A 27,099-nucleotide genomic window follows, 5' to 3' on the forward strand; every position below is an offset into this window, starting at 1 on the left:
CAAGACCTCCTTCTCTCTAGTTCCCTGGTCTCCTCCTCCCATGCCCGCCTCCAGGACTTCTCCAGGGTGTCACCCATCCTCTGGAACTCCCTGCCCCAACCCATCAGATTATCACCTACTCTCCTCTCCTTGAGGCGTACCCTGAAAACACATCTCTTCAGGGAAGCCTACCCCACCCCCTGCTAACCTGCCGACCTCCTCCACTCTTCCTACCACTCCATCCCCCACAGCTATCTCCTCCTGTACCACTATCCCCTCCCTCCTAGATTGTAAGCTCGAAAGAGCAGGGCCCTCGATCCCCTCATGTTTTGCATTGTATTGGTATTCTGTCACATGTTCTGTCCCCCTTTGTAATGTACAGCGCTGAGCGAACCATTGGCACTTTATAAATACTGTATAATAATAATAATACTTCCTACTATATATGAAGCTTCTGAAAGTGGTGATTAATCTAGAGACGTGCATCACACACTAGACAGAGCTCCTTTTTACCTTATCCTTATTTCTTTTTAAAACACTGCCTTTTGTGGCTTTTTTGGTTAACTACATTAGCAGCTCATGATGGGATATATCTCCTCAACCACGGAAATGGCCCCATCTCCATGATTAAGCCCTGGGGACAGGACTTAGACAGAGCAAGCTAAGGCTGTTATTACTTGTCTGCAGCTGTGTATTTACCGCGAGGCAAACAAGGCATTTGTCTAGGGTGGTCTGCCTTCAGGGAGCTTCTAAGATCCTTAGCTCTCATTCATACATACACATACTAGGGCCATACCGAAGCCAATTAACCTACCAGCATGTCTTTGGAGTGTGGGAGGAAACGGGAGTATCCGGAAGAAACCCAAGCAAGCACAGGGAAAGCATGAAAACTCTATGCAGGTAGGGCTGTGGTTGGAATTTGAACTGATGACCCTAGTACTTCTAGGCAGAAGTGTTAACCACTTAGCCACTGTGCTGCCTTTCTGTTCGTACCTTTTTATAAGCTTTATGAGGTGGATAATTAATCCTGAGCAGATGCAGCTTTCGGTCGCAAACTTGTTCGGCTTGTTGGCACAGTGTGAGCATCCTGGATGTTCCAGGATCTATGAATATTAAGCATGTGTCCTGTACTGTTAAATACATTTTTGATTTGTCTCCAAATTTTGTATCTTGGAGCATAATACAGGACACAGGTTCCCCTTCCCTATGTTCCTGTGTCCCTCTGCATTGCTTGCTAGAAAACAGAACTCAACGAAGTGGGTTAGGGGGGTGGCATGTAATCAAAAGCTTTGCCATTGTCTGAAGGTGCAGACATTGCCTGAAGGTGCCAACCTACAACACTGTGTCTTTGAATATCAAGCCTGTGTCCTGTACTGTACATCCAAAATGTCACGTTTACATTTAAAAAGTAATTTCTGTGCCAATAACACATCCCAACATATGCTATTGCCAGCAGTTCAAGTATTTTGACAGTGGATTTATATGGTGTCTCAGATAAGGGGTTGGGATATATCTGAGTAATGCAGATTTAGCAATTACTTTTCACTTAGAACTATCATCAATTTTGTAAATGTAATAATGTAATGGTCTCAGCAGTGTTTTTTCTTGTTTGTTACCAGGTCATTTGCAGGCAGGCTCAAAGTGTTGTAAAACGTCTGAAGACAGTTCTGAGACTTCTAGTCAAGAGGAAGGTAAGATTCCTGAAGAATCTAGTGTTGAATTTTATTTCTCTCAAGTTTTTGTTCCTACATTTATATAATGTAAGACGTATTTCATGTTCTTTGCACTGCTTGCTGATAAATAAAATGTTTCATTTTTCACACACGTTAAAATCTGCACTTTTTTTTTGCTAGAAAATTACTTAAAGCCCCCAAACAGTTAATATATTACCTGAAAGCCAGAAGCTCTGTAAAATAAAATGGTGGCAGTTGCAATTTTTTTAATGTTGCATCTTATTTGCGCAACTGTTTATCAAATCTGTATTTTTAGGAAGATCTAACTTAACATTACTTTTAAGGTGCACAAACACAATTTTTTTTTGTAAAATATAGGAGATGGTGTCTTAGTATATAGATACCAAACATCTGTTATCAAGTAAATAAATACTAAACATGTCAAGCCTTAAAACTGTGCTCACTTGTGAAAGGTGCATTCGTATTTGTGCGCTTGGGGCAGTGGAGTTGCTGTTAAAATTAGTGGTGCACCGAAATGAAAATTCTGGTGCTGAAAACAAAAATTCAAAATGTACTTGGCCAAAACCAAAAAGCGCAGTTTTTAAAAATGAATATTTTTTGGAGAAAAAACAAAACAAAAAACCCCAATTTTTTGTAATATATGAAAGAGGATGTTACGGGAAGTAAATATATACCCAACCTGTTACACTTTAAAATTGCGCACACTCGTGGAATGGCGTGAAACTGCGATACTTAAAAATCTCCATGGGTGATGCTTTAAAAACTTCTACAGGTTAGCAGTGTAAAGTTAGAGAAGGTTTAGTGCGAGAAATATTTCTCTTGCTCTGACGTTCGTGGCTATACCTCACGTGTGTGGTTTGAACACCATTTACATATGTGGGCATGGCCTACGTATGCTTTTACCACTACGTGCGAGCACGGGGGGATGGGGGCACTTTAAACATCACTCCGGTCCTCCAGGGCATAGAGAGGAGTGGAGGCCATCTTTCCTTCACCAATCTCTATTCCCAGCGCCGGGATCGTTCGATGCTTTCTCAGCTATGGCTGATGGCGGTGACGGCGGGTGGGCAGCGGCGAGGGGCAGGATTTTTTCTGCACCTGTATCGGTGTTTTTTTTTCATATTGGCCAACGGCCGAAATTTCGGCAACCGAAATTTCAGTGCATCCCTAGTTAAAATGTTTCCTATTTCTTTTATTATAAACACAAAACAATTGTGTGCTTAGTGCAAAAAGGGAATAAAGAAACCTATTTTCCGGACACAAAGGAATTACAAAATTAATTAATCTAAAAGGTAGGCAAAACCAATATCTCTGTAGTGATCAATACAAAAATGTGTATGAAAAAAATAACGTAACTCCATATTAAACCATATTGATCAATGCTCATCACATAATTGGTGAAAAAGTACCGTATATACTCGAGTATAAGCCGAGTTTTTCAGCACATTTTTTGTGCTGAAAAACGGCCCCCTCGGCGTATACTCGAGTCAGCGTCTGCAGATGGCTCCCCCCCTCTTTCCAACAGAAGGGAAACTACGGTAAGTACAGGGGTGGGCAGGGGGCTGCTGTCTCTTACCTGGCTCCGGTCCCACGACGATCCGGTCCAGGAAGCACGGCTGCTCCTTCATTCGGTTCGTCCACTGGATGTTCATGCGGCTGCTCGGCTCCGCCTTCTCACCGGTGATTGGCCGCCAGAACTGTAGCTCAGGAAAGGCACACAGGCGGCCAATCACCGGCGAGGAGGCGGAGCTGAGCGGCCCTGCGAAAATCGAGTGAAGGAGATGCAGGTAAGTGTGCCGTGCTTAGGTGCTGCTGCAACCACATATGCTGGCTGCAGCAGCACCATACTGGAACAGAGGTCAGCAAGTGTCAGTGGGCGGAATAGTGCCCCATCATTGGTGTCACTGATACCAATCATGGGGCATTATTCCTCCCACTGACACCAACGATGGGGCACTTTTCCTCCCCCCACTGACACCAACGATTGGGCACTATTTCTCCCCCCCCCCCCCCCACTGACACCAATGATGGGGCACTATTCCACCCCCCACTGACACCAATCATGGAGCACTATTCCACCCCCCACTGACACCAATCATGGAGCACTATTCCACCCCCCACTGACACCAATCATGGGATACTATTCCCCCCCCACTGACACCAACGATGGGGCACTATGCCTCCACCCCCCCACTGACACCGATGATGGGATACTATTCCTCCCACTGACACCAATGATGGGACACTATTCCTCCCACTGACACCAAAGATGGGGCACTATTCCACTGACACCAATAATGGGGTGCTATTCCCCCCACTGATACTAATGATGGGGCACTATTCCTCCCACTGACACCAATGATGGGGCGCTATTCCTCCCACTGACACCAATGATGGGGCACTATTCCTCCCACTGACACCAATGATGGGGCACTATTCCTCCCATTGATACCAATGATGGGGCACTATTCCTCCCACTGATACCAATGATGGGGCACTATTCCTCCCACTGATACCAATGATGGGGCACTATTCCTCCCACTGACACCAATGATGGGGCACTATTCCTCCCACTGACACCAATGATGAGGCACGATTCTTCCCACTGGTGTTCCCACCCTCGGCTTATACTCGAGTCAATAGTTTTTCCCAGTTTTTTTGTGGTAAAATTAGGTACCTCGGCTTATATTCGGGTCGGCCTATACTTGAGTATATACGGTAGTTTCATATAATTCACTTGTGCATAACAATTAAACCTCAAAGAGAAATATATACAGTAAGTCTAAATGTGATATCTTGAAAATGATGCTAGTCCATGTGTAAGAATCCCAAGCCACCTCACAGATATCCCCTGAAGACGTGTGTTGCACTATATGAAACACATGTAGGGTGAGGCCAGTGGAATAATCCCTGAAGACTTTTGTTGCTCCAGATAAAATGCATGTAGGGCGAGGCCATTGGCATACGATGTTGTATACTTGCTGTTGATCCCTGGTGTGTTTTGCATATGTTACTCTGTAACTTTTGTTAGTGTATCTGCTTTTAATAAATCATGTGGTTTTAGCATACTACTCTATGGTCTTTTCTTCTTTCTCATACGCTTTATTACTCTGAGGTGTGCTGGCTTTGGATAAGTAGTTAAGGACTGTGGAGGCCGTGGAGTCAGTTGTATCCTCAGTGGTGGCCCCAAATCTGGATGATTTCTGTGCTGTTGATCTCTTATTATTCGGAGATCATTGCTGTTTGGTAAGGGAACTGGCACACTTCTGTGATTCTTACACCTGGGCTTTCATCTTTTTTCAAGATTTCACATTTGGACTTTTATATATTTCTCTTTTGAGATTTACGTGTTTGTTATGGACAAAGGTATTGTATGTTGTGGGACTGTGTTTCCTATTTATGTGATGCACATTTTTCATTATGGTTTAATATGAGTTAGCTTTATCTTTTCACACACATTTTTGTTCTGATCACTACAGAGATACTAGTTTTGTGCACCATTTGAGTATTTTATTAGAATTTAGATTTTCTTTTTTTGTTGGTAAACTTTTTATTTTTTTAACTGTATTACTAAAAAGCCCCCTATGTGATGGTACCAGCAGGCGAAAGGGTCTCATTATTATTATTTATTATTATACAGGATTTATATAGCGCCAACAATTTGCGCAGCGCTTTGCAAAATTAGGGTAGACATTAAGGTAGACATTACAGTTACAATACAATTTGGTACAAGAGGAAATAGAGGGCCCTGCTCGTTAGAGCTTACAATCTAGGAGGAAGGGTTGAATGATACAAAAGGTAATAGCTGTGGGGGGATGAGCTGATGGAGGAAATAAATGGCGGCTTACTAGGTAGAAGCAGAATAGGCTTCTTTAAAGAGAGATTTTCAGGTATCATCTAAAAGTGGATAGATTAGGAGACAGCCGGACAGATTAGGGTAGGGAGTTCCATAGGATGGGAGAAGCTCGGGAGAAGCCCTGGAGGCGAGCATGGGAGGAGGTGACACGGGAACTAGAAAGCAGAAGGTCTTGGGAGGTTTGAAGAGAGCGGTTTTGTTGATTTTTTGAGAGATAACCAGGGAGTGAATTAGGAACTTTGTGGTATCATTGGTTAAAAAGGGGCGTATTCTGGAGATGTTTTGCGGAGGTTCAGGCGGCATGATTTGGACAGGGATTGGATGTGGGCCTGAAAGGATAGTTCAGAAGCCAGGGTTACACCTAGCACCCTGGTATTCAGGGATGGGTTGATAGTGGTGCTATTGATCGAGAAATCAGGGCAAGAGGCGCGTGGGGGAGGAAATATTATGAGCTTAGTTTTGGATAGATTGAGTTTTTTAGGAAGTGGTGTGACATCCAGTTTGATATGTCTGTTAGTAAATCGGTGATACGTGATGAAACTGATGGGGTGAGCTGAGGAGTAGAGAGATAGATTTGTGTCATCAGCATAGAAATGGTATTGGAAACCATGGGAAGCTATCAGCTGACCCAAGGAAGAAGTGTGGATTGAGAATAGGAGAGGTCCAAGGACAGAACCTTGGGGGACCCCAACAGTAAGAGTAGGAGAGGAGGAAGTAGAATTGTAAGTGACACTGAAGGTGCGGTGAGATAGGTAAGATTCGAACCAACAGAGAATACAGTCATGGAGACCAAGTCAATTGTTTTTGAGGAGGAGGGGGTGGTCAACTGTGTCAAAGGCAGCTGACAGGTCCAAGAGCATGGAATAGTGACCATTGGTTTTAGCGGTTAGTAAGTTGTTTGTGAGTTTTAGGAGAGCAGTTTCTGTGGAGTGTTGTGGGCGAAATCCAGACTGAAAGGGATCAGGAAGGTTATTCTCAATAAGCTGGCAGCTCAGCCGGTTGTAGACTAGACGTTCAAGGTGTTTGGAGGCAAAAGGGAGTAAGGAGATGGGTCTAAGGTTGCTAAGATTGGTGGGGTCCAGTGAGGCTTTAAGTATGGGGGTGACTAGCGCATGTTTTAGAATGTTGGGGAAGATGCCAGTAGAAAGGGAGAGATTGAAGATATGAGTTAAAGGATGAAGGATAGAGTCAGAGGATGACTGTAGTTGTTGCGAGGGAACAGGGACCAGGAGGCAGGTGCTTAGGTGGGCTTTAGAAAACAGTTTACCAACCTCCTCTATAGTAGCTGGGTTAAACAAGGGAAGTATAGATTGTGCAGGTGGTCAAGGAGTGTGGGGTGAGGGAGATATCTGTACAGTGGAGATCTCGTCAATTGTATCAATCTTATTTTTGAAGTGATTAGCGATCTCCTGGGCAGTGAGTGAGTTAGTGGGTGGTGGTAAAGAAGGACGAAGTAGAGCGTTAAAGGTAAAAAAGAGTTGACGGGGATTGTGTGAGGTGGTGTTAATGAGAGTGATAAAATAGGTCTGTTTGGCAGTGTAGAGACAGGAGTTGTATTTTTGAAGGACAGGTTTATATTGGTCAAAGTCTTGCTGGGTCTTAGTCTTACGCCATAAACGCTCCAGAGCACGGCCACATTTTTTGAGGCATCTGGTATTGTCTGTTTGCCAGAGCTGTAGTGGTTGGGGCCTGATTCTGTGTGTAGTGAGGGGGGCCAATGTGTCCAGGGTGGATGATAGTGAACTATTGTTGACAGAAGTCACTAGGTTGGGGCAGGACAGGGCTGAGATTTTGTCAGAGACAATCTGTTGCCAAAAAAAGGAGAAGGGTTAAGATAACAAAGGTTTCTATGGGTAACTGTTTGGTAGTTGGAGGACAAGGAGGAGGAAGCCAAGGAGAGAATGAAGCTAATAAGGGAGTGATAGGAGAGAGGAAAAGGAAAGTTGGTGAGGTTGCAAGGAGTGCACAGGTAGGATAATACTAGGTCGAGGCAGTTACCATTCTAGTGAGTAGAAGCATGTGTCCATTGTTTTAGGTCAAAAGAAGTGGTTAGGCTCAGAAGTTTAGAGGTAGCATGAGTGTTAAGATTGACAGGGATGTTAAAGTCACCAAGAATGATTGTGGGAATTTCAGAAGAGAGAAAGTAAGGCAGTCAGGCAGAGAAGTCATCAAGGAAGCTTCATACCGGTCCAGGAGGCCGATAGACCACATCAATTCTTAAAGAAACTGGAGACAAAAGAGGAATACAGTGAACTTCAAATGAGGAGAGGGACAGAGAGGGAGGTGAATGAAGGACCTGAAAAGTGCTTTGAGGGGATAGGAGGATTCCAATTCCACCTCCTTTTCGTCCACTAGACTGGGAGAGTGAGTCCAGAGGAGACCACCAAAGGAGAAGGCAGCAGGAGAGGGAATGTCAGATTCATGAAGTCAGGTTTCCGTAATTGCAAGTAGATTAAAGGAGTTTGTGATAAAAAGATCATGGACAGAGGTGAGTTTGTCACAGACAGAGCAGGCATTCCAGAGGGCACAGGAAAGGGAAGGCTGGTTCTAGGAAGCAGAGGAATAGTAACTAGATTGTGTAGATTTCAGCTGCTGTTGGAGGATAGGGGGTGCCAGGTGTGTTGATCAAAGGAAAAAGATGGTGGCCCAGGATTTGGGAAATGTATCCAGATGTTAGGAGAAGCAGAATGGTGAGGGTGGTATGATATGGGAGTATGACTTGTATGGAGGGACAGGTTCCAGTGTCCTGGAGGTTTTATTAGTGTGTGGGTTCAGAATTTGCAGGAGTTCATGAGTACAGTAGTAAGGAGAAGAAAAAAGTGAGGATGATTATATATAAGCTGAGGGGTGAAGGAGAGAGAGTTTGAAGAGAGAGAATACAACTGTGAGGAGGAGTAGGGAGTGCATGTTAGAGTGGAGATGAAGTAGACTGGATAAGAGCTGAAAGAGCTGGATGGGGAAAAGGTCACCTGTAGTCTTAGTATATAAAGTTGTCTGCTGCTCGCTTTGTGCATTTGCTGAAGTGCAGAGCCGAAGTGTAATGCTTAATACTTAATCCAAGATTAATACTTTATCCATGGTTATAGTTGCCAATGCTACCCCTAGCTGTGCCTCCCCCTAAGGAAGGCCTAAATTTATACTGAGTTGGGTGGGGGCATTGCCAATTAATCAATTAGGAATGCATAGCAGAGACACATGGCTAGCAGGGCAAACTTCTCACAACAAAGAAGGACTACAAGAGACAACAAGAGAGCAGGAGGGCGGAGTTGTAAAGATTAGGATCAGCTCATAAATTTGGGTTAGACAATAAAGAGCAAAATAAACACAGTAATATAGACCAGAGTTAAAGATTTTTTGAAGCAGTAAGAATGACCAATAAGAACATTGATAGTTAAGAATCAGCTTCAGTTAGAGGTGGATTTTAAAAGCAGTATAGATTACATATAGCAGTGTGGGGTGAATTAGCATTCATACATGGCATGGGTGATATTACAGATGGATATTGCTTGCAGACATTTACCATATAGCAGTGCTCATGGAGACACTGGGGGTTCCCCTGCCTTCCACTCTAGCCAATCAAACACAGGATTGTACTTAATTAGCAGTTAACTGGGATTCAGACACTCAGTACTCAGTCCTAATAATGTCCAGGTTCAATCTTGATATTATTTGCTGAGGTCTCAGAGGAGCAGGAGAGCCCAGGAACCAGTGCAGGGGGGATTGCACTTCTAAGTACTATAAAAGTGAAAGCAGCTGCTCTTCTGCTACCCGGATCACTTTTTCATGAAAGACAATAGCTGGCTGAACAAAACGATACCAAGCTCACAGCTGCTGCATGAATTTGTTTTAAAATGTTGTCTACTCCGACATTTATAAATGCATTTTGGTAGACAAGAAGTTATCAATGTCAGTAATCGACATTTTTGTAGGTAGTGTACAATCAATGCTCATATTTGGATGTGACTTGGCAATTATTGTATGTGTTAAATATTCAGTCAATGTTTGGTGAAAATGCAGCTAATTAGTTTGCTGTAACATTTTTATTTGTTTGTTAGATGGTATGCACCACACAACAGGCTACAAGAAATCAGGAAAAAGTCTGGTTACAAAGTAAGTTCACTTATTTTTTTGGAAGTTGATATCTTTTAATTTTCATTATTATAGTAGCAACATTAAAATACAGAGCAGGTAAAATACGTATTGAACACGTCATTTTTCTCAGTAAAAATATTTCTAAAGGTGCTATTAACATGAAAATTTCATCACATGTTTGCTAACGATATATTTTTGTCGATTACGAACTCGGGGGTCAATTTGCCAAATTTACTTGCGGTTTTGGATTCCTTTGCAGCTCTCTCAGGCCTCAATGTCAACCCTGCCAAATCTAAGGCTATGTCAATTACCCTCTCACCATCACTTTTGGCTACTCTGAAACATTTGTTTCCTTTTCAGTGGCTCTCGGCCTTGCCGTATTTAGGAGTCAAGCTCACCCCAACTTATGAAGGACTTTACCGGGCTAATTTCCCCGCCGTCTTTAATGAACTGACAGAGCTGTTGTCCTCCTGGTCTCACTATCCGCTTTCGTGGTTCGGTAGAATCAATGCGATCCGTATGACTTATCTTCCCAAATTATTGTATGTGTTTCGAGTTTTACCTGTCCCTGTTCCCTCACATATATTGCGTATTCATCAGCGAAAGCTCCTGTCTTTCATTTGGGGTTCTTCTCGACCCAGAATTCGTAAACAAATCTTATTTGCTTGTAGGACCGCAGGTGGGTTATCTGTCCCAAATCTTCAGTCTTACTATCTGGTGTCCAATATTGCCCCCTTAGCCCATCTGTATGCATCTCACCACTTTCCCTTGTGGGCTACTATAGACTTGATGGATTACCACCCGATACCACTCTCTTCTTTGCCGTGGCTTCCCTCTACTCATCGACCTTCATCCCTTAGTCCGACGCTGACGCTAACGCTTCATCTTTGGGATTCTATTAAATATTCCGCTGGTCTCATCTCTGCCCACCTACCGTTACTACGTTTGCTACATAACCCATTATTCCCTCCAGGTCGTGATAACCCTGGACAGTTTGCTTGGTGGCAAGCACATAGCTTCCATGATGTACATTCGATGCTATCTCCCACTCGAATACTCACCTTTGAAACTCTGTGCTCCTCTCATGATATCCCATTGCGGGAACATTATGGCTATCTTCAAATACGCCATTTTATCAATACATTAATACAGACGCACTCGGGACCCTACAGGTTGTCCCCCTTTGAAAATCAATGTAGACATAGACCCCAGGCTCCGGGCTTAATTTCTCTGGTCTATTCTTCTATTACTTCTTCTAGAACTCCTCCGGTCCGTTCTTATCAGTGTTGGCAGTTGGAACTCGGGGGCACTCTGGATCAACAGGATTGGAGGACCATGACCCAAGCGTTATCTAAATGCTCTAGGAATGTTATCATACTAGAAAATGCTTATAAGGTTCTTTATAGATGGTATTACACGCTTGCTCGTCTGGCTCGTTTTAGCCCTACATATTCCCCGACTTGTTTTCGGGGCTGTCAACAAATAGGTACTATGGTCCATATTTGGTGGACTTGTCCTAAGGTTTGCAGATTGTGGATCAGAGTTTATGCCCTCCTCCGTACTATGTTTCACACAGACATTAAGCGCAACCCATATGAAGCGCTTTTATTTAAACCATTAGTGGGCCTACTTCGTCCCGAACGACAGCTGGCATCAGACCTGTTTATGGCTACCAAGCTGACGAATGCAAGGGCTTGGAAGACACCCCTCCTCAGCTTCGAGGCTGTCAAAAACCGGATGAACTTCATAATGGTCAATGAAAAACTGATGGCTATACTGTTAGACACCCACACAAAATTCCTGCAGACATGGCATCCCTGGCTTGATATAGCCCAACCATCGAGATTCGACCAGTCCATTTTGTTGATATAAAATTCACATATCAGTTTATTTTTTTTTTTTCTGCTGCGATCCCCCTGGAGCCCTTTTTTTTGTTTTCGTTTTCGTCTCCTTCCTCTTCGTTCCTCTCTTTCCTTTTGTCTAGTCTGTTTTCATGTTATGTGTACTGATTGTGATTAATGCTTTGAGTGCCGCACCAGCAATACTATATCCGTATGCTGGACTCCATCGGGAGCCCTGCGTGTGGAATGCCCATTTTTATTCAGAGAGGTTCCATCTCATATCATCTCCGCTTTCTATATGCTGATATAATGACAATTTTTCCTTAGAGTTTATATTCTCATTGGTCTATAAACGTTTCCCATTTTTGCAACTTATTGTTTTCTCCCTTTTTTTTTTCTGTACTCGGCACTTAAGTATGCTGTTTATTTCTGTGTCTCTCCATCAGTACGTATTCTGTAATATTCATCTAATACCTTGTATGTTTTATTCCTGTTGGTCAATGTATCTGTTTTTGACTGATTCGCTGCTCCTATCTATTCTATAATAAAATTCTTTGTAAAGGAAAATTTCATCACATGTCAGTAAGAACCCATGCAATGCATATATACAAACAAACCAAAACATGTTCAGAAATGAAGTTATGTATAATAAAATGCACTGACACAAGGAAAAAGTATTGAACATATGAAGAATGGGAAGTGCAAAAAAGGCATGGAAAGCCAAGACGCCAGCTGGAATCTATCGGTAATTAGAAAGCAATCCTGCCCTTTGTCAGTGCAAATTAATATCGGCTGGTTCAGTCTCAACTGATGGCCCATAAAAATGTGTCTCATTACCAAGGTGTCACGCAAAAAAACATCTCATGATGGGTAAAAGCAAAGAGCCCTCTCAAGATCTTCGCAAGGATTTCTAAACTTCTGAATGTTCCAGTGAGCACTGTTGGGGCCATAATCATAAAGTGGAAAGAACATCATTTCATGATAAACCAGCCACAAAAAGGTGCTCCTCGCAAGATTTCTGTCAGAGGAGTGAAAAGAATTTTCTGAAGAATTGTCCAAGAGCCAAGGACCACTTGTGGAGAGCTTCAGAAAGACCTGGAATTAGCAGGTACAATTGATTCAAATAAAACAATAAGTAATGCACTCAACCGCTCGTTTAAAGTTTGCTACACAACATTTAAATAAAAATCTGCTGCCATCTACCAGGATGATGAAGATGAAATTAGGGTGGACGTTTCAGCAAGACAATTATCCCTAACACAAAGCCAAGGAAACACTCAATTGGTTTCAAAGAAAATAAATGTACTAGAATGGCCTAGCCAATCACCTGACTTGAATCAAATAGAAAATCTATGGAAAGAACTAATAATTGGAGTTCATGGAAGAGGCCCTCAGAACCTTGAAGATTTGGAAGAATGGGCCAAAATCACACCTGAATGATGCATGCGACTAGTGTCTCCATACCAGAGGTGTCTTGAAGCTGTCATTACATACAAAGGATTTTGTATGGAGTATTAAATTTCAGTTGGCATGTTCAATACGTTTTCCCTGTGTCGTTCTATTTTATTACACACAACTTAATTTCTGAACTTATTTATTTTGGTTTCATTGTATGTATGGATTGCATGAGTTGTTATCGACATGTGGGGACAATTTCAGGTTAATAGCACCTTTTTAGAAATATATTTACTGTGAAAAATGGTGGAGTATTCAATACTTATTTTACTCTCTGTCTATCTTGAGCATATAGTATTGCACACAGGCAGAGTACTCCTACACCATAGGCTATAGGCATGTACCGTCATTGGACATGTCCCCTTGGTGCCTTCCCTATAACTCCCCTACGTCGCTCCGTTAGTTCAGTTTTGTGCTAATGTCTGAAATTGATGGAACTTTTCTTCTTCAGGGGATCTACTTACCCTAAGATTAACCTGTCCTGACCATGCTATAGCAGATATACTACTATAGGGCGGAACGAGTGCACAAAATCATGTGTATATATATATATATATACAGTCAGGTCCATAAATATTGGGACATCGACACAATTCTACCATTTTTGGCTCTATACACCACCACAATGGATTTATAATGAAACGAACAAGATGTGCTTTAACTGCAGACTGTCAGCTTTAATTTGAGGGTATTTACATCCAAATCAGGTGAACAGTGTAGGAATTACAACAGTTTGCATATGTGCCTCCCACTTGTTAAGGGACCGAAAGTAATGGGACAGAATAATAATCATAAATCAAACTTTCACTTTTTAATACTTGGTTGCAAATCCTTTGCAGTCCATTACAACCTGAAGTCTGGAACGCATAGACATCACCAGACGCTGGGTTTCATCCCCGGTGATGCTCTGCCAGGCCTCTACTGCAACTGTCTTCAGTTCCTGCTTGTTCTTGGGGCTTTTTCCCTTCAGTTTTGTCTTCAGCAAGTGAAATGCATGCTCAATCGGATTCAGGTCAGGTGATTGACTTGGCCATTGCAGAACATTCCACTTCTTTCCCTTAAAAAACTCTTTGGTTGCTTTTGCAGTCTGCTTTGGGTCATTGTCCATCTGCACTGTGAAGCGGCGTCCAATGAGTTGTGAAGCATTTGGCTGCATATGAGCAGATAATATTGCTGGAAACACTTCAGAATTCATCCTGCTGCTTTTGTCAGCAGTCACATCATCAATAAATACAAGAGAACCAGTTCCATTGGCAGCCATACATGCCCACGCCATGACACTACCACCACCATGCTTCACTGATGAGGTGGTATGCTTAGGATCCTGAGCAGTTCCTTTCCTTCTCCATACTCTTCTCTTCCCATCACTCTGGTACAAGTTGATCTTGGTCTCATCTGTCCATAGGATGTTGTTCCAGAACTGTGAAGGCTTTTTTAGATGTCATTTAGCAAACTCTAATCTGGCCTTCCTGTTTTTGAGGCTCACCAATGGTTTCCATCTTGTGGTGAACCCTCTGTATTCACTCTGGGGAAGTCTTCTCTTGATTGGTGACTTTGACACACATACACCTACCTCCTGGAGAGTGTTCTTGATCTGGCCAACTGTTGTGAAGGGTGTTTTCTTCACCAGGGAAAGAATTCTTCGGTCATCCACCACAGTTGTTTTCCGTGGTCTTCCGGGTCTTTTGGTGTTGCTGAGCTCACCGGTGCGTTCCTTCTTTTTAAGAATGTTCCAAACAGTTGTTTTGGCCACGCCTAATGTTTTTGCTATCTCTCTGATGGGTTTGTTTTGTTTTTTCAGCCTAATGATGGCTTGCTTCACTGATAGTGACAGCTCTTTGGATCTCATCTTGAGAGTTGACAGCAACAGATTCCAAATGCAAATAGCTCACTTGAAATGAACTCTGGACCTTTTATCTGCTCATTGTAATTGGGATAATGAGGGAATAACACACGCCTGGCCATGGAACAGCTGAGAAGCCAATTGTCCCATTACTTTTGGTCCCTTAACAAGTGGGAGGCACATATGCAAACGGTTGTAATTCCTACACCGTTCACCTTATTTAGATGTAAATACCCTCAAATTAAAGCTGACAGTCTGCAGTTAAAGCACATCTTGTTCGTTTCATTTCAAATCCATTGTGGTGGTGTATAGAGCCAAAAATGTTAGAATTGCGTTGATGTCCCAATATTTATGGACCTGACTGTACGTGATTTTGCATTTCTGCGTAGGGGGCGCACGCCCTACCCACACCACCATTCGTGGCTGTGGCTGTCAATCACTGTGTCCCGGCCGGTGATTGACGAGCATCTCCGACGAGGAGGAGAACTGCATGTAAACAATACAGTTCTCCTCCATGTTAGCTCGTGCACACTGCTTTTGGGTGGCTGTGCACAATACAGCCATGCAAAGCAGTGTGACTACACACAGACACAAGTAAAACAGCACAGAGTTAACCCTTTGATTGCCCCAGAGATGCTCAATTGGATTGAGATCTGCTGACTGTGGAGGCCATTGGAGTACAGTGAACTCATTGTCATGTTCAAGAAACAGTTTGAGATGATTTTGAGCTACAGTGTCAGTGCTTTTTTTTTTTTTTTTTTTTTTTAGCACTGATCACTGTATTGGTGTCACTTGGGATGTCAGTGACACCAAGTCAGTTCACCCCAGTGTCAGAATGCCGCTGCAGTCCCACTATAAGTTGCTGATTGCCGCCATTACTAGTAGAAAAAAAAAATTGCAGTATATCGCCATTTGTAAACGCTATGACTTTCACAAAAAACAATTAATTTACACATATTGGGATTTTTTTTTTAGCAAAGACATGTAGCAGAATACATTTTGGCCTAAATTCATGATGAAATTAGGTTTTTTAAAAATGATTTACTGGACATGTTTAATAGCAAAAAGTCAAAAATATTTTTTTTTCTTTCAAAATTGTTGGTCTTTTTTTGTTTATAGCGCAAAAAATAAAAACGGCACAGGCGATCAAATACCACTGAAAGAAAGCTCTATTTGTGAGGGAATAAAGGACATACATTTCATTATGGTGCAGCGTTGCATAACCATGCAATTGTCAGTTAAACTAACGCAGTGCTGTAACGCAAAAAATAGCCTGGTCAGGAAGGGGGGTAAATCCTCTGGAGGGCAAGTGGTAAAAAAAAAAAATATATATATATATCCAGTCACATGGCAGCAACGCAATGCATTTAGGTATGATGTGGTGGAGACTACTTGCTGAAATTCAAACCGAGCATCAGAATGGGGAAGAAGTGAGATTTAAGTGACTTTGAACGTGACATGGCTGTTGGTGCCAGACGGGCTGGTCTGAGTATTTCAAAATGTGCTGATCTACTGTGATTTTCAAGCACAACCATCTCTAGGGTTTACAGAGAATGGTCCAAAAAAGAGAAGATATCCAGTGAGCGGCAGTTGTGTGACGAAAATGCCTTCTTCATGTCGGAGGTCAGAGAAGAATGGGCAGGCTGGTTTGAGATGATAGAAAAGTAACAGTAACTCAAATAACCACTTGTTACAACCAAGGTATGCAGAATACCATCTCTGAACGCGCGACATGTTGAACCTTGAGGCAGATGGGCTACAGCAACAGAAGACCACCCCAGTTACTCCTGTCAGCTAAGAACAAGAAACGGAGCCTACATTTCGCACAGGATCACCAAAACTGGGCAATAGAAGATTGGAAAAACGTCTGATCTGATGAGTCTAAATTTTCAGCTGCAACATTCAAATGGTAGGGTCAGGATGTGGCGTAAAAATGAAAGCATGGCTCCACCTGCCTTGTATCAACAGTTCAGGGTGGTGGTGTATTGGTGTGGGGGATATTTTCTTGGCACACTTTGGGCCCCTTAATACCAATTGAGCATCATTTTAATGCCACGGCCTACCTGAGTATAGTTGCTGGCTATGTACATCCCTTTATTAATACAGTGTACTCATCTTCTGATGGCTACTTCTAGCAGGATAATGCAGCATGCCACAAAGCTCATATCATCTCAAACTGTATTTTGAACATGACAATGAGTTCACTGTACTCAAATGGCCTCCACATTCAGCAGATCTCAATCCAGTTGAACATCTTTGGGATGCGGTGGATCGGGAGATTCGCATCATGGATGTGCAGACAACAAATCTGTAGCAACTGTGTAATGCTATCATGTTAATATGGACCAAAATCTCTGAGGAATGTTTCCAACACCTTGATGAATCTATGCCACAAAGAATCTAGACAGTTCTGAAGGCTAAAGGGGTCGGTACTAGCAAGGTGTACCTAATTAAAAGTGGTTGGTGTGTGTATATGTATGCAGTGGTGCATTTTGGTTTTGTGCTGCCCTAGGCAAGACTAAAATCGGACACCCCTCCTATCTAAATTCATCCCACCCCTTCCTGTTTAAGAACCACCCCTTCATCTGTAAACTCCACTCTTCCTCTTTAGGCTCCACCTCTTATTTTATTCCATTATCGGTGCCATTTGGAGGAATAGTGCCCCATCCCTGGTATCACTGGAAGGAATAGTGCCCCATCCCTGGTATCACTGGAAGGAATAGTGCCCCATCATTTGTGTCGGTGGGAGGAATAGTGCCCCATCATTGGTGTCGGTGGGAAGAATAGTGCCCCATCATTGGTGTCGGTAAGAAGAATAGTGCCCCATTACTGGTGTCGGTGGGAGGAATAGTGCCCCATCATTGGTGTCGGTGGGAAGAATAGTGCCCCATCACTGGTGTCGGTGGGAGGAATAGTGTCCCATCATTGGTGTCGGTGGGAGGAATAGTGCCCCATCACTGGTGTCGGTGGGAGGAATAGTGCCCCATTACTGGTGTCGGTGGAAGGAATAGTGCCCCATTACTGGTGTCAGTGGAAGGAATAGTGCCCCATCATTGGTGTCGGTGGGAGGAATAGTGCCCCATCACTGGTGTCGGTGGGAGGAATAGTGCCCCATCACTGGTGTCGGCGAAGGGAGGAATAGTGCCCCATCACTGGTGTCGGCGAAGGGAGGAATAGTGCCCCATCACTGGTGTCGGTGAAGGGAGGAATAGTGCCCCATCACTGGTGTCGGTGGGAGGAATAGTGCCCCATTCTGGTGTCGGTGGGAGGAATAGTGCCCCATCACTGGTGTCAGTGGGAGGAATTGGTATCCCATCACTGGTGTAAGTGGGAGGAATTAGTGTCCCATCACTGATGTCAGCGGACGGAGAAATAGTGCCCCATCACTGGTGTCGGCGGAAGGAGGAATACTGCCCCATTATTGGTGTCGGCGAAAGAAGGAATAGTGCCCCATCATTGGTGTCGGCGTAAGGAGGACTAGTGCCCCATCATTGGTGTCGGCGAAAGGAGGACTAGTGCCCCATCATTGGTGACGGCGAAAGGAGGAATAGTGCCCCATCATTGGTGTCGGCGAAAGGAAGAATAGTGCCCCATCATTGGTGTCGGCGAAAGGAGGAATAGTGCCCCATCATTGGTGTCGGCGAAAGGAGGAATAGTGCCCCATCATTGGTGTCGGCGAAAGGAGGAATAGTGCCCCATCATTGGTGTCGGCGAAAGGAGGAATAGTGCCCCATCATTGGTGTCGGCGAAAGGAGGAATAGTGCCCCACCATTGGTGTCGGCGGGAAGAATAGTGCCCCATCACTGGTGTCGATGGGTGGAATAGAGCCCCATCACTGGTATCAGTGACATCAATGATGGGGCATTATTCCTCCCACACGAACACTAATGATGGGGCACCATTACTCCCACTGACACCAATGATGCTTACATTGCTGACCCCTTCTCCAGCCTGGGCTCCCTCCCTCACCCATCCACAGCCACCATACCTGGCTGCAGCAGCACCATCTGCTCTGCCCAGATGCCGGCTGCACACTTACCTTACCGATCAGATGTCTTCCTTCTCCGGCCGCTCTCCTTCTCTTCACCGGCTTCGACTGGTCCCCCACTCCGATCAGATTCTTCAATCTTAGCGCTGCCGCTCGGCTTCTCCACTCCAAGCTCCACCTCCTCACCGGTGATTGGTTGCTTGTGTGCTTTCCCTGAGCTACAGATCCGGCTGCCAATCACCGATGAGTAGGCAGAGCTTGGAGAGGGAGGGATAGGCTGCCCGATGATCCTGGGGGTTTGGCCAGGCGAGAGCGGCGGCATGTCATCCGGCCACATCGCGATCCAAGAAGATGAAGACACTGGACCCCTCCTCCAGCAGCGCCTCATGAACTGGATCGAAGTGGGACACAGGTAAGACACAGCAGCCCCTGTCCATTTCCCACGGAAGTGCCCCCCACGTCCATATATACAGTATTTGGACACAGGCACAATTGTAGATTTTTTTCAGATATTTACCAAAACATATTCAAGCTATATATAATGTATATGGGCTGAAAGTGCACACTCTCAGTTTTAATTTGAGGGTATGTACATCCAAATTGGAGGAAGGGTTTAGGAATTACAGCTCTTAAGAGTAGCCATCCCCCTTTTTCAAGGGACCAAAAGTAATTGGAGAATTGAATCAAAAGCTGTTTCATAGCCAGGAGTGGGCTACTCCTTCGTTATTTCTTCATCAATTAAGCAGGTAAAAGGTCTGGAGTGGATTCTAAGCGTGGTATTTGCATTTGGAATCTATTGCTGTGAATCTAAATCATGTGTTCCAAGGAGCTGTCTATGCAAGCGAAACAGGCCATTGTAAGGCTTCAAAAACAAAACAAATCTATCAGATAGCAGCAACATTAGGAGTGGCCAAATCAACAGTTTGGTGCATTCTGAGGGAAGAAGAACGGACTGGTGAGCTCAGCAACATAGAAAGGCATGGACGTCCATGGAAGACAACAGTGGTGGATGATCGCAGGATCCTCTCTATGGTAAAGAAAAACCCATTCACAACATCCAGACAAGTGAAGGACACTCTCCATGAGGTGGGTGTATAATTGTCAAAGCCTACAATCAAGATAAGACTTCACGAGAACAAATACAGAGGGTTCGCCACAAGGTGCAAACCATTCATAAGCCTGAAGAATAGAAAAGCCAGATTAGACTTTGCCAAAAAAACATCCAAAACAGCCAGACCAGTTCTGGAAAAGCATTCTTTGGACGGATGGAACTAAGATTAATTTGTACCAGAATGACGGGAAGAAAAAAGTGTGGAGAAGGCTTGGAACAGCTCATGATCCAAAACACACAACGTCATCTGTAAAACATGGTGGAGGCAGTGTGGTGGCATGGGCATGCATGGCTTCCAGTAGCACTGGGTCACTGGTGTTTATTGATGATGTGACAGAAGCAGCCGGATGAATTCTGCAGAGAGATACTGTCAGCCCAGATTCAGCCAAATGCAGCAAAGTTGATTGGACGGCACTTCACGGTACAGATGGACAATGATCCAGAACACATTGAAGACAGCTGCAGTTAAAGCCTGGCAAAGCATCAGAAAGGAGGAAATCTAGTCTTTGGTAGTGTCCATGGGTTCCAGACTTCAGGCAGTCATTGCCAGTAAAGGATTCTCAACAAAATATTAAAAATGAAAATGTTGTTTATGATTATATTAATTTGTCCAATTACATTGAAAATGGAGGAACGGTGTATAAAAACGGTTGCAGTTCCTAAAATTTGTACTTCATATTTGTTTAACCCCTTGCATTAAAGCTGAAAGTCTGCACTTCAAATTCATTTGGATTGTTTTGTTTTAATTTATTATGGTATATATATACCATACTAGTAATACCACTCCAAACCACTAACAATATACTACATTAATAAATAAATATACCCCAGTAGCATAAATCCACCTTCACCCTTGAAGTTGTCAAATTGATAATCAAAAAATGCCAGTCAATATAAATAATAAATCAAAAACATACAAAATCCAAAAAAACAAACAAAACAAAAATCAAAATATGTCCAAAATTCTAAAGTCCAAAACTATAACCCCAGTGTTTGTAGTTGTCAAATATGTGACTCCACACAGTAATCTCAATATTAGAGCCTCCTACAGGCTTGCACAATCAAAATTGCCTCAAAGAAAAAGAAAAGAAAAAACATAGTGCATTATCCTTTTACATAAATAAACTTTGAGTGAATGCACTCCACAAAAAACACACTTTTGAATCCTCTATAGTGATTAGAGTGCAAGTGTATAAGTGAAACATGCGTTGTGCCACACAGGTGAAAAACCGTGTTCACTTCTATTAAAGTAAGGAATAAATACCCTTACCAGAGCAACAAAATAATTAAGCCTTATCCAATGGAAGTTCTATAGCCCTCGAAAGGATCCTTATGGTTATCCCTCTCTCCTTCTATCCTCCAGGATCCATCAGCAAGTCAGCTCCATACTCCTCCTTACACCATACTTCACCAAATTGCCAAAATATATGGGGAATATAATAGTTTAATGCCGCCACTGTACCATGTAATATCTTTATTCAGTGTACTCACAATATGCACTCCTTAAAACCGCATTGATCCAGTAATATCAGACCTTTTAACAATCCTCTGCAATCTCCAGATAGTTTGGTGTGCTTTTGCCACAACTAAAATGGCCGCCCCCCCACTTCCGTTCCTCTCTTGCCTTTCAGCAATCCTCTGCAGGAGGATCGGAAGTGGGGCGGCGGCCATTTTATTAGTGGCAAAAGCATGGTACAGTGGCGGTATTACACTATTATATTCCCCATATATTTTGGCAATTTGGTGGAGTATGGTGTAAGGAGGAGTATGGAGCTGGCTTGCTGATGGATCCTGAGGATAGAAGGAGAGAGGGATAACCATAAGGATCCTTTCGAGGGCTATAGAACTTCGATTGCTATTTGGATAAGGCTTAATTATTTTGTTGCTCTGGTAAGGGTATTTATTCCTTACTTTAATAGAAGTGAACACGGTTTTTCACCTGTGTGGCACAACGCATGTTTCACTTATACACTTGCACTCTAATCACTATAGAGGATTCACAAGTGTGTTTTTTGTGGAGTGCATTCACTCAAAGTTTATTTATGTAAAAGGATAATGCACTATGTTTTCTTTTCTTTTTCTTTGAGGCGATTTTGATTGTGCAAGCCTGTGGGAGGCTCTAATATTGAGATTACTGTGTGGAGTCACATATTTGACAACTACAAACACTGGGGTTATAGTTTAGGACTTTAGAATTTTGGCCATATTTTGATTTTTGTTTTTTTTGGGGGGGATTTTGTATGTTTTTGATTTATTATTTATATTGAGTGGCATTTTTTGATTATCAATATATATACACCATAGTTTTTAGACGCTATAACTTTCACTTATTGGGATTTTTTTTCCTTTACCAAAGACAGGTAACAGAATACATTTTGGCCTAAATTTATAGAGACATTGGATAGTCACATTTTTTTATTGGATATATTTTATAGCAGAAATTAAAGTTTTTTGTTTTTTTTTTCCCCCAAAAAAATGTGTAATCATATTTTTTTGTTTGTTTATATAAAATAAACCCAGTGGTGATCAAATACCACCAAATCAAAGCTCTATTTGTGTGACACAAATTATACAAAATTTGTTAGGGTACAGTATTGCATGTCCACACAATTACCAGTTAAAATAGTTCAGTGCCAAATAGCAAAAAATGGCTTGATCATGAAGGGGGTAAAACCTTCTGGAGCTGATGTGATTAAGCTAAATTAAGCCTTCCCTCCAGTGCAAATTCTGCCTCGTCTGCTTGTAAAATAAAGCAAGAGTAGAAAATGGGTACACAGACATACTCAGACTTTTTGCAGACAACTCCTGGCCTCTTCCTGACAGGCCAGATCTCCTGTATCAAGGCGCTCTATTTTATCCTGCTTCTCAGTCTCTGGTTTGGCTGTTTAAACTGTGGGCTTCAAGGATAGAGTAGTTTCTTAGTCTGTGATTTCTAACTTGCTAAAAGCAAGAAAAGGCTCTTCCAGGAAGATCTTTTTTAATAACTGGAAATCCCTTTTTGTCTGTTGTGAACACAGACAATTAAATCCCAGAGATTGCTTTGTTGGAACTACAGGATCCATAGTATAAACAGGAACCAGAACTTGGCCTGAGGTCTCAGCCTTATCCATTCGTTTTCAAAGGTATTTTCAAGGGTGTATCTTGTAATAACCCCCTTGAAAAATCCGGTGCTTCCTTTGGGATCTTGGCTTGCTTCTCTGACCTGCAGAAACCCCCCTTTGAACCTATCAGAGATAATCCCCCAGAGCAGGGTTGGACAAACTGCATCCCACCAGCTGTTGCAGAACTACAGGTCCCATCATGCCTCTGCCAATGGGAGTCATGTTTGTAATTGTCAGTTTTGCATTGCCTCATGGGAAAAATAGTTTCACAACAGCTGGGGGGCCACAGTTTTCCCCATCCCTGCACTAGAAGATCTCTGCTGCAAAGTAGCCTTTGCATCTGGCAGACTTGTTCCTAAATTGGCAGCCCTTTCCTGTAAAGAACCTTTCCTCATACTTCACAATAACAAGGTTGTCTTGATCCCAAGGCCATCATTTCTCCCAAAGGTGGTTCCAGTATTCCTCTTCAATGAGGACATTGTCCTATCATCCTCATGCCCTTCTCTTAAGTATCCAAATGAAACCCCTCTACTTTGCTTTGAATCAGTCAGAGCCATTCACATATATCTCTGGGTTACTACTACAATCAGATGGATAGATACCTGTTTGTCCTGTCCTCAGGAGCTTGCAAGGGATGCCCTCCTTCAAAGTCCACAATTGCACGATGGATAAGGAATCTGATTGCATGAGCTTACATTATCAAATAAAAATATCCTCCTATGCTTTTATGCCTTTATTTCACCAGATCGATGGGAGTTTCCTTGGCATTTTGACACCAAGTCACTATGGCCCAGTTAAGTAAGGCCTCCAACTGGTCTTCTGTATATAAAATTTCAAAGTCTTTTTATCAGGTGGACTCCCAGTCTTCTGCGGATGCAGCTTGACTGCAAAGTTCTTGCAGCGGCTCACTAAAGTTGGGGCTTCTGACCCTTGTAGTTTGGGCCTGTTGGAAAAGATCTGTTTGCTTCATTGTTGCCTGCCCTTTTTATTCATTGCTTGGGGTTGTCCCATGGTGTAAGAATACTCTGCCTGTGTATACCGTGCCATTAAGATGAGACATTTTTTTGCTTTCCTTTAAATTCCATATCTTGGATTATAGTACAGGTCAGATACCACCCTGCCTTCCATTCCTTGGTTTACGCTGCATTGCTTGCTACAAAACTGAGGACTCACGGAGTGGGGTAGGATTATAGGAAAGGCGCCAAGCCTTGTCTCCTCTAAAGCTTTGCCAGTGTCCAATCACTTGAGGGTACATGCCTATGACCCATGGTATGAGTACTCTGTGTCATGTACTGTGCTCCAAGCTATTTACTTCATTGTCAAGTCAAAATTTTCAAATATTTCTGTGTTTACTTCTGTGTTTGTGTGTCCTTACTATGCTATAATACTTGAAAATATAGCATTGAATGTGCTTTTTACTGTCTTGGAATAACTGCTGCATTATATCTTTATTTACTTCTTCTAACAGTTATGTTGCTGTGAAAAGCTCAACCAGTGATGGTGTTCACATCTCTTGCCTTGAGCATAATGGAACAGACTGGAGGAAAAATGATTGTAAGAACCCTCAGCATCCTTTGCGCTATATAAATGATGGACACCAGGTGAGAGAAATAATGATCAGTATCAGAGCTTAACCATTTGCCTACCACCAACAGTAATTTGGCTGCAGGCAAGCGGGTGGCACATGCAGGCACAATCATGTACATGTATGTCAATGTGCCCAGGGCTCAAAATTTCAAGTCCTGAGCTACTAGGCAGGACTTAAGAGTTACTTGCCACCAGTTGCCCCACCCACCCCCTACCATTCCCCTCCCTTAATTCCACCCCGAAACACGCACTCATAAATTATCTCATGAAATGGCACTCTTAAATGTTTTATGCAGAAGAAAGGAAATCGAAGGAAGAAAGGAAATGGAGCGAGGGGTGGAGGAAATGGAAGGAAGGGAGGGGTGGAGGAAATGGAAGGGAGGGGTGGAGGAAATGGAAGGAAGGGAGAGGGAGGGAGAGGTGGAAGGGAGGGGTGGAAAGAAGAAAGGGAGCGAGGGGTGGACGGAAGAAAGGGAGCAAGGGAGGGAGGGGTAGAGGGAAGGGTGGGAGAAAGGAATGGAAGGGAGGGAGGGGTGGAAAGAAGAAAGGGAGCAAGGGGTGGACGGAAGAAAGGGGTAGAGGGAAGGGTGGGAGGGAGGAAGGAATGGAAGGAAGGGAGGGAGGGGTAGAAGGAAGAGAGGTAGGTCAGACTTACATGCTCAGTCAGCAGCATCAGAGTTGCTGGCTACTCTGTGTTCAATTACTCGCCCCACAACTCTGAAGCTGCACGTACTGGATTGTGGGCAGGCACATGGGGGGGGGGGAGAGCAGATCCAGCCTCTCTACCCTTTTCTCCTATTGGTGTGGAGGATGGAAGGAGGGCCTGGGCACTGTGTGGCACACAGCGGGGGGAGGGGCAACAAAGAAAAGGAATGATCAGGAGTGACCAGTGCAGTGATGAGCAGCGATCTCCCTGTATGGCTTTCAATGAAGCAGCTGGAAGCTGATTTTCCTCCTCTCCCTTCTGTGGATTCCATACAGGGAGATCGCTGCTTGTCACTGCCCACACCACACCCACCCCTAGTTCCGATGCTGCTCGCCCCACCTTATTTCCACTCACCACATGCTAGCGGGCAAGTGGAATTTTCGAGGGCTGATTGTGCCTGCTCTGGACACGGCATATTGTGGCTCCAGGTACCAAGCAATAGAGCAGTCCCGGCTCTGCTCGCCCCCACCTTATTTCCACTCACCAAATGCTAGCAAGAGAGTGGAATTTTCGAGGGCTGATTGTGCCTGCTCTGTGGCTTCCGGTACCAAGCATGATCACAATGTCAATAAAGCAGTTATGAATGAATCTCATTCATAACAGCTCTGCTTTCTATACCAGTGACCTGTGATTGGCCCACAGTTATCACATACCTGGGCCAGTGACAGCACTCTGTACCATGTAATTAGCTGTAACCAGTTACAGATCACTAGTAAGCATTCATTCATGACAGTTCAAAGCATTGTTGTTACAATGGTCATCATTTTAACAGCAATAAAAAAAAACCAACAACTCCCTGATCTACCCCCCCCCCCCCCCCAGAGTAGATCAGTGTTGCTATAGCGACACTGAACTACTCCGATGAAAGTATGTAAAAAAAAATAAAAATTGGCGCCGGCGCCTCCCGGCCCTTTAAGGGTTTCAGGAGGTGGGGTGGGGTTTAGGGTCATGTGACCGCCATGACACGCGGTCACATGATTGGGAAAGGTCCCGATCGAAAGAGGAGATTGGGATCTTTCCTTGAGTACCGGACATGTGTGCTGGGAGTGGGCAGGGCGCACGCTCTCAGCACGTTTTTTTTTTTTTTTAATAGAACGCAAATGTGCGGCTATTCGGTGTCAAGGCACAGGCGCCGGGAGGCCGCACATTTGCGTTCGGCCGGTGTGAAGAGGTTAAAATTGTTTTATAACCTTTTTCTAACAATGATGTAAAATTATTTACATTTCTATAAATTCCTTTTTTTTTTAACATTGTCACCAGTCAGTGTCCTTGATTATTGCCACCCCAGCCATATGATGACACTGCACTGGTGACAGCATGTTAAAAAGTTGAAAAAAACCCCAAAATTTATTTCATTTCTTAATTTTCCAAAAAAATTGTGACAAAGAATTAAATCCTCAAAAAACTTGCCATGCCTCTTACTGACTATCTCATACTGTCTACTTTCCAAAAAGCGGTAATTTGGGGAGTATTTATATTGTCCTGGCATTTTAAGGGTCTCAAGAAATGAGATCGACCATCAGTACATCAGGAATGATCAATTTTCAAATATGTATACCATAGTTTGTAGACGCTATAACTCACACAAATCAATTAATATACACTTATTGAGATCTTTTGATTTATTTTTAACAAAGATGTGTATTTTTTGGCCTTTTTTTTTTTTTTATTATACTATGTGATATGTTTTAGAACAGAAAGTAGAAAATAACATTTTCTTTTTCTCAAAATTTGTTTGTTTTTTTTTTAATATATTTTTTAAAAAGCGGTGATCAAATACACCAAAAGAATGCTCTATTTGTGTGAAAAAAATAATTATATAAATTTTAATTTGCTTACAGTGTTG

The 27,099-nt window shown here is 43.1% G+C and overlaps 1 protein-coding gene across 3 annotated transcripts in view; it reads left to right on the top strand.

Moving 5' to 3' along the window:
* The window catches only part of ZCCHC2 (zinc finger CCHC-type containing 2), a 139,425-nt gene that overhangs the window by 89,598 nt on the left and 22,728 nt on the right, over window positions 1–27,099 (top strand). For all 3 annotated transcript variants that reach the window (XM_089674863.1, XM_089674865.1, XM_089674864.1), the window contains exons 7-9: window positions 1,599–1,670; window positions 9,585–9,639; window positions 24,429–24,561. In XM_089674863.1, coding sequence (XP_089530989.1) covers window positions 1,599–1,670; window positions 9,585–9,639; window positions 24,429–24,561 — 260 coding nt within the window. The remainder of the gene's footprint in view (window positions 1–1,598; window positions 1,671–9,584; window positions 9,640–24,428; window positions 24,562–27,099) is intronic.

The sequence above is a fragment of the Staurois parvus genome, unplaced genomic scaffold, assembly GCF_062004578.1.
Source record: "Staurois parvus isolate SC_StPar_1 unplaced genomic scaffold, SC_StPar_1.0 ptg000153l, whole genome shotgun sequence".
NCBI lineage: Eukaryota > Metazoa > Chordata > Amphibia > Anura > Ranidae > Staurois > Staurois parvus.